The 7,487-nt window shown below is 62.4% G+C and overlaps 1 protein-coding gene across 1 annotated transcript in view; it reads left to right on the top strand.

Annotated features, from left to right (window-relative positions):
* Positions 1 to 4,966, top strand: part of SH3RF3 (SH3 domain containing ring finger 3) — a 199,600-nt gene extending 194,634 nt beyond the window's left edge. The window contains exon 10 of the mRNA XM_027128649.1: positions 3,843 to 4,966. Coding sequence (XP_026984450.1) covers positions 3,843 to 4,011 — 169 coding nt within the window. The 3' untranslated portion in view covers positions 4,012 to 4,966. The remainder of the gene's footprint in view (positions 1 to 3,842) is intronic.
* Positions 4,967 to 7,487: the final 2,521 nt, after the last annotated feature.

Here is a 7,487-nt window from a genome sequence, read left to right as displayed (position 1 = left end):
CACACACACACACACACACACACACACACACACACACACACACACACCAAGTGCACACCACACACCCCCTCCTCTGTCCCTCCACTTCCTTCCCCAAGGGAGCCTCCGCCTTCGGGCAGCTCTCCCACGTCAGAACCTTCTTTCTGCCACGGGACCAACCCAGCTGCCTGTGATTTCTGAATGGGGGTCCCGGCCCCTCCTCCGGGTCCCAAAGTTGGGGGCTCTGGGGAATGACAGGTCCCTAAACGTGTCGAAGCTGCTCTCGTGTTTCCCCTGGGTTTCTGCCTTCCCAGATCCTCAACTTCTAGACTCCACAAAGGGCTTAAAGACCCTGTTGTAAAGAAATCATGGGAGTCTAGGATTAACTAGGAAGTTCAGGGAATTGCTCCCGTTAGCTGACTGGATTAACTGGGAAGTTCAGGGAGTTACTCCCGTTAGCTGACTGGATTAACTGGGAAGTTCAGGGAGTTACTCCCGTTAGCTGACTATCCTAACTGGGGATATTGTACCCGGGGCCCTGGGCGCCCTCCTGCCCCCAGCACCCTGCACAGCTCCTTAGTGACCACTACTGCCTAGCGCGGCCCTCACCCCGTGCAGCCCTCAGGACTCCCATGTACCGGCCCCCAGCAGGTCGGAGCTGAGGACGTGACAATGGCAACGTCACCTTCAGGCCGGGGCAGCTCCCGAAACACCTGGACTCGGGCCGGTGGGTCACACTGACCTCGCAGCTGTGACCAGAGTCCTGCATGGAGAGCGCACCCTCACTCACACCCCAGCCCCTGTTTGGGGGCCCGCCAAGGGGGGCTGTGCATGAAGGGCAGGCTGGGCTCGGTCCACGCCCCCAACATGCATCACAATCTTGCAGCAAGAGAAGCACCTGCCACTTAACAGCCATTTCACCCAAACGAGTGTCTACTTTTTGAGTCCTGGCCCCTACATACAACACGGGGATGATAGTGCCTGGTGGCTATAATGGCCGCAAAACACCTAGATTAATACCTGGAAAAGGATGATGAATGCGTAGTGAACGCCAAGAGCAAAAACAACCGTAACAACGCGTGAGATGACATGGGAGACGACGCTGTGTGACGTGACGTACACGACAGGGAGGCCGTGGTGAGGGCCGTGGTCCCCCCACCTCCGCATTGACTGACAGGCCTCCCCACCTGTTCACACGCCCCGTCTGTGTGTCCTCACCTCTCGCCGGCCTCAGCTGTTCGGCTCTGTTGGGATTTAGGAGTTTCTTGCTTTGATCCATTGTGGGTCATGGGAGGCTCCCAAAGACGTCTGTGCCCTAATCCCCAAACCAAGGATAAGGTAGCAGGTGGACCGAGCAGCTGACCCTAAAGTGGAGAGGTCGTGCAGGCCCCGCGGCGGCCCGTGTGACCTCAGGAGTCCTCGCAGGTGGATGAGGAGCTGGGCCCGCCGTCCTGGCTTTGAGATGGAGGGAGAGGCCTCCACCGGAACGCCGCAGCCTCTGGGGGCTGGAGGAGGGGAGGGGACACAACCTGCCCCGGAGCCTCTATCCCTCGACTTCGCCCCGTGAGGCTGTGTCGGACATCGGACTTCCGGAACCCCCAGATGAGACGTGTACGTTGTCAGGCACTGTTCGTGGGAATCCGTCAGAGCCGCCACAGGGACCCAAGGCATGTGTAGACCTTAGAGTTTGGTGTCCAGGGTGTATTCTTATCATTTTCAAGGTCCTGGAGGGACACCACTGTGATGCCCACAGCCCCCGACCCCGGACCACTCGCCCTCATGGGGACCGACACGGGGGCTCTGAAGGGCCCCTCTGGTGACACGGAGGATGTGCCCAACCCCACAGGCAAAGCGACTGCATCTGCAGTGGTCGGCTTCCCTTCGAATTCTGCGCCTTTGGTCCGTGAGTCTGATGTCTGCAGATGGCTGTGGTTGACGCAGCCGCTCAGGACAGTCTCTGACGTGTGACGCCAGGATCGTGTCACTGTTCGCTTGGCCCTTTGGGGCCGCTGAGCATCAGTTTCTTTCAGCGTCTTGGAAGGATCTGGGCAGAAAACTGAATGCTGGTCTTGTAGACGCTCAGCCCACATCATCCATCCGGGCTCATTAAATCACGGGATTGCTCAGAAGCACCAGATTAATTTTTTTCTAGCAAATTACACTTCTAAAGTTGCTTGTTTCACATCTGGCAGTTGAGGCAAAAGCTAAAACTTATGTTGGGAGCGTGAGGAATGATCTCGACGCGTTCTCTCCTGGGGACTTGAGGGAAGGGGGTGGTGTTTGGAGGAGGGGGATGGGCAGGAAGCCGAGGTGAAGGGGGGGCGGTGCTGGTCCTGGCAGTCCTGCAGCCTGGGCGCCAGGGTGTGGGAGCTGCAGTCTGTGTGTGCTGGCTGATCTCACGGGCGTTGCTGTGTCCCCGCTATCTGCAGGGACGCGGGGCTGGGAGGGCAGGAGCTGTTGTCCCCTTCCTCGCCTCGTCCACTCCCTGAAAGGGACCGCGGTGGCCACTGTCCGGCCTGCACGCTGCAGGCACCTGGGGGGCCGGGCGGCCTCGCGACCCGCTTCCTCTCTGCGCCCCGCTTCCCCCGCCTGGAGCGGGCTGGGCCCGCGAGCTCCCAGGGCTGGCCCGGGTCTTCTGCACCTGAGCGTCTTCCCCAGGGGACAGGGTCAGGCCAGGTGCTGCCAGGGAGGAGGGACAGGAGAGACTGCAGTTCGGAGAGCATGGGGAGGTGGCCAGAGGGAAGGGGGAGCACAGTCTGCACCTCTGGCCCAGGGAGGCCGCCTGGGCCTTTCGGGACTCGGAGGAGGACCCGGGCCCTGAGGGTGGGGCTGGGAGCGGGGAGCCGAGGACGGAGGGCGCCCTGAACTCTCCCCGGCCCACAGACGCTCCTGCTCTGCCAGTGCCCACGGCAGGGGTGCTGGCCAGACTGGGCCCAGGAGCAGGGGACGGGGTCAGCTGTGTGCGAGCTCCTGGCCGCTGCTCCTGCGACCCTCCCAGCAGCCCCACCCTTCAACCCACACGCCCCGAGGACACGGGGGCGCAGCGTGGGTCTGAGGTCGGTCTGGTGAGAAGGGAGTGGTGGGCGGTGCCCGGAGACGGCAGGGACAGGCAGGCCCGGCGTCCGTGACCGGGAGGGGCCGGTGCGCTTGCGGGGGGGCGACGGGAACACAGAGCCTCTTCCCAGCTTGCCTCTAGTCCGAGCGACGTGCTTCCAGTGGAGGAGGGCGGTGTGGATGGTGGGCTGGAGGCGGAGGGAGAGGAGCATGCCGGGCGCCCGGCCGGTCCATGGGGAGGCCTTTGCTGACCCCGCCCTCCCCTCCCCCCGCACCCAGCCCGCGGGGTCCGTGGTGCCTACGAGCTGGGGTTCGCAGGCAGCAAGAACAGGCGGCCCTGCCGGCCACGAGACCACCCACAGTGAGGATCTGCGCACGGAGCCCCCAGCTCACCTGACCAGTCTTGCGCCCCGTAAGGGTGGTGGGCTTGGGGACAGCGGGACGCACGAGCCCTGTGGGGTCCCCGGCTGGAGGGGGCTGCCGGCAGCTCTGCCGGGCTGGGCGGCAGGGAGGGACGCGCATGGCCGTCTGCCCTCGCCCTCGGGCGTTTTAGAGCAAGGCTGGTCCTCAGAGCCTTCTCCCCTGAGGCTTCCTGGGCAGGTGTGGGGTGCAGGCCTTTGTCTCAGCTCCAGGGAGCTGCCGAGGCCCAGGGGTCTGTTCCTGGTCGGAGCTCAGGCGCCTGGCAGGCAGAGGCACAGCGGAGACTCACGTCTCCAGGTGGATCTATGGCACGTTGGTCTGAAAACAGGGACGGAGCCCCGGAGCCCGGGAGGTGGTGGGCGGCTCACCCCTGGTATCTGTTTCCCCAGGTACCGCGTGGTGGTGTCATACCCGCCCCAGAGCGAGGCAGAGATCGAGCTGAAGGAAGGGGACGTGGTCTTCGTGCACAAGAAGCGTGAGGACGGCTGGTACAAGGGGACCCTGCAGAGGAACGGCCGCACCGGCCTCTTCCCCGGCAGCTTCGTGGAGAGCTTCTGAGGCCGTGACTGCTGCCCCCCCAGGGACGGAGGTGCAGGGACCCCAGGGGAGCGGCCGCCCAAGGCCCTGGGTCCTTCTGGGGACCTGACGGGGACGCCCGCACGCGCAGGACCCGGGGGCGAGGAGGTCACGCCTTCCACCCGTCCGTGTCCTCTGACAGGGAGCAGACGCCGCCGGGGCGCTCCTCTGCCATCTGCTGGCGGGGCCAGCGGGGGGCAGGGCCCCGCGCTTTGGAGAGCGTCCTTTGGGCGGCTCCGGGTGTCCCGTGGGTCCTGACCCTCGTCTCCGGCTATACCTCAGGCACCTCCACCTGGAGCCTCAGCATGGTGCCCTGGCCCGGGGTCGTCAACTGCCCCGTCCAGGCAAGGCCAGCACGTGGCTCCCACGGGGCGAGGTGGCAGCAGTGCCTCGTGCTTTGCCACCACTGTCCCCTCTCCCTCGTGCTTCTTCTTTCTTACGTCTTTTTACTGCCAAGCTGTTAGACTTCATAAATGTCTAACAGGTCGTTCACTGCCTATTTTTCATACATCTGGTGCTGCCTTTTTGTAAAACCAGTCGGGACTTGGTTGAGCTTGAAAGAAAAAATCTCTGGGGCGACACCAAAGGGGCAGAACTTTTACAGGCACCATGTGAACCTGGAGAGCCAGGTCTTCACAGCCTCGGTGCTCGTGGGGCCAGAGGGGCCTGGGCATTGGAGGGAGTTAGGAAAAGCCCGTGTCTTTCCACCCTTCCAGAGCCCCTGCCGCATCTGGAGATGTTCTGACAAGAGGTGGCAGTAAAGGAGCAGGAGGGTGGACCCCAGGTCAGGAGGCAGGACTTCCCTTCTGCGCTGTAGAGGGGACACCACAGCCGGCACTTCCACTGTCCAAACGTGCGGTTTTTACCACCGTTCAGACCGACTGCCTTGTGACGGTTTCTCCTTTTTTTCTTTAAATAAATAACTGCTCTGCTCTCAGTGCGCACCTTGGTCTCGAGACCAGAGCCACGAGGATAACGAGGGCTTTGAGGCGTCATGCAGACTTGCAGGTCCAGGGAGCTGGGCGGGGAGGGGCAGCTCTGATCCTGGGACCTTCCCCGTCGGGGGTCCACGAAGGGCACCCACGAGTCCACCTTCCCCCAAGCCCCGACGGGAGGAGCCCGTGAGAGAGACACCTTAGGAATACGTTCCTGTCAGTTCCTAAACCCTCTCTCGTTTTGCAAAGCCACTCAGGGTTAAATCAGGCTGAACACACTAGCCTTTGGCATGTCTGCAACAAAACCCAGAAGCCCACTCCCCGGCCCGCCATGAGGCCGTGGCAGGAACGCGGTCTTCAGAGTTCCTGTGTTGGGGTGTGACCTGGCCACTTGTTGCTGCCGGGTGGCTCCACGCCAGCGGGTTGCTCCTAGAGAAGAGCGCTCTTCCTCTCTCCAGGACATGACAGATTGACAGTTGAGAAATTTGTTCTGAATCAAAGAAAAAAAAATCCGGTTTAAACGCAGGGAGCCCTGTGCACCGAGTTTATGACAGCCAGAGGTGCACGTTTGTCACTGTTGCCAGATTAGTTGCTTTCCGTGCACAGAAATCCTGTGCGTGTCTACAGTTATGTCATCACCAAAAACATGCGCAGATTAACATGCTGAGTGAGACACGTGTTCTCCAGTGAAACCAGAGCTGACTGCGTCCACAGATGATAGGAAAGTCTTCTTTCTAAACGTGGGCAGTTACCAAGCAACACCACAGACCTCTCCCGGCACCGCCCACGTGATGCTGAGAGGCTGGCGCCTGGTGGAGGGGGCACGCCCCCCTGCAGGTGTCTTAGCAAAGTTGTCGCCAGCCTCTCCTGTGCAGAGTCAGGGCTGGGTGCTGGGGCCTCCCCGGGGCCACCAGCGTCAGGGCCTCCTCGCTGGCCAGGCTGCAGGGAGCATGGACACGCACGACCACCCCTGTGCTTTGGGCTGTTTTCAAACCCTTGGTCAGAAAATCAGCCCTCGTGACCAGTGAACCACAGACAGAGCAGGAGAAGAAACAGACCCTTCTGCCGGGCCGTCCTGCTGGAAGGATGCCCTCGTCCCGGGCACTAAGGTGAACCAACCCTTTGCCTGATACCCTCAGATTCCCCAGGTCCAGACCTCACGCACCGTGCTCGTGATGTGGCCTTTGGGGCCAAGGCGACATGCTCTGAGGAGCAGGGTAGAGTCCTCAGCCACATGCACTGACATCAGGACACGGAGGTGACAGGGCCATCGGGCCATCAAAGGGCCACGGGAACAGAGTCAGGAGATGGCAGCCTCACAGTGAATGCCGGGCTCCGGTGGGAAATTGTTGGCACTTTGCACAGTCACACACATGCACCCCTTGCTTCTGTTAGGCACAGACGTCAGTGTGTGATTCTGGAGGGACGGACTGATGACAAACCATGATGCCTGTGTTTCCGAGTCTTTCAATAAAACTGAACGTGGAGAGGCCTGGTGTCTGGATGGGGGAGCAGTCAGGTGGGGCCGGGCCGGGCAGGAGCAGAGTCGGCAGGCGTCCCCCACGTCCCCTCTGCCAGCCTGTGGGCGCACAGCCCTGCCACCCCCGGGAGCTTCCGAGTGGGCCACCCGGGGTCTGTGTCAGGGTGGCGGGCCGCTGAGGGGACCGGGGGCACCAGACAGCCACTCCCGGCCCAGGCTGGGATTCTGCCACTGGGCAGGAAGAGTTGAGCCTGGCCCGCGGGGCTTGGGTGGCTTCTAGGGCCCCCGCAGGCCCGCGGGGCTTGGGTGGCTTCTGGGGCCCCTGCAGGCCCGTGGGGCTTGGGTGGCTTCTAGGGCTCCTGCAGGCTTCTGCTTGCCTGGAAAAGCAGAGTGGCTTTCTGTGGGTGATGCCCCTGCCTTGCTTGTGGGAAGCCTTCACGTCAGTAGTCATTCAAGTCCTGTTGGCCAAGAGTGCCTGGAATCGGCCTCCCAGACCAGCACACTCACTACCCGGCCTGTGTGTCTGGCCTCGGGTGCCTGTCCTCTGGAACACGGGGTGCAGGATGCCTGGAACCCACCCGCAGGAGGGGCGTCAGGAGGCTGCCTATCTCCAAAGGGGGGGGCGGGGGGGCCTGTCTCCAGTAGCCAGACAGAGGGAGGCCCAGCAGAGGGCCACACATGACCCAAGGCCTGTCAGGGTGTTTCCTGGAGGCGACCCCGCTGCCCTCCTGGCCGGGCCTCCCCCACAGAGCCTTTGACCGTCATGTCACTGGAGCTGGAGGGAAGCTTAGCCCGGAGCTACTTCCCTCTTCTATGTGAACGGACGGAGTGAACTAGCGGAAGACTGGTAACACTGCCTGCAGGGTGGGGAGGGGAGGCCAGCCCGTGCTGCAGTGCTGAAGCCTTCACGCACTCCCCAGCAAGCTGGGTCAGAGACACTCCGCCAGGTGGGCGTTAGGTGAAGCGCCCGTTCTCACGCTCAGTGCACCCCCGAGACCCATGCCCAAGGCTGGGCACTGAGCCAGGTGGGCGTTAGATGAAGC

This window comes from Aethalodelphis obliquidens, unplaced genomic scaffold (genome assembly GCF_003676395.1).
Source record: "Aethalodelphis obliquidens isolate GAN/ISIS:26980383/991018 unplaced genomic scaffold, ASM367639v1 scaffold35, whole genome shotgun sequence".
Lineage (NCBI taxonomy): Eukaryota > Metazoa > Chordata > Mammalia > Artiodactyla > Delphinidae > Aethalodelphis > Aethalodelphis obliquidens.
Note: the sequence above shows the minus strand (reverse complement) of the source record. Positions and strands in the feature narration are given on the sequence as shown.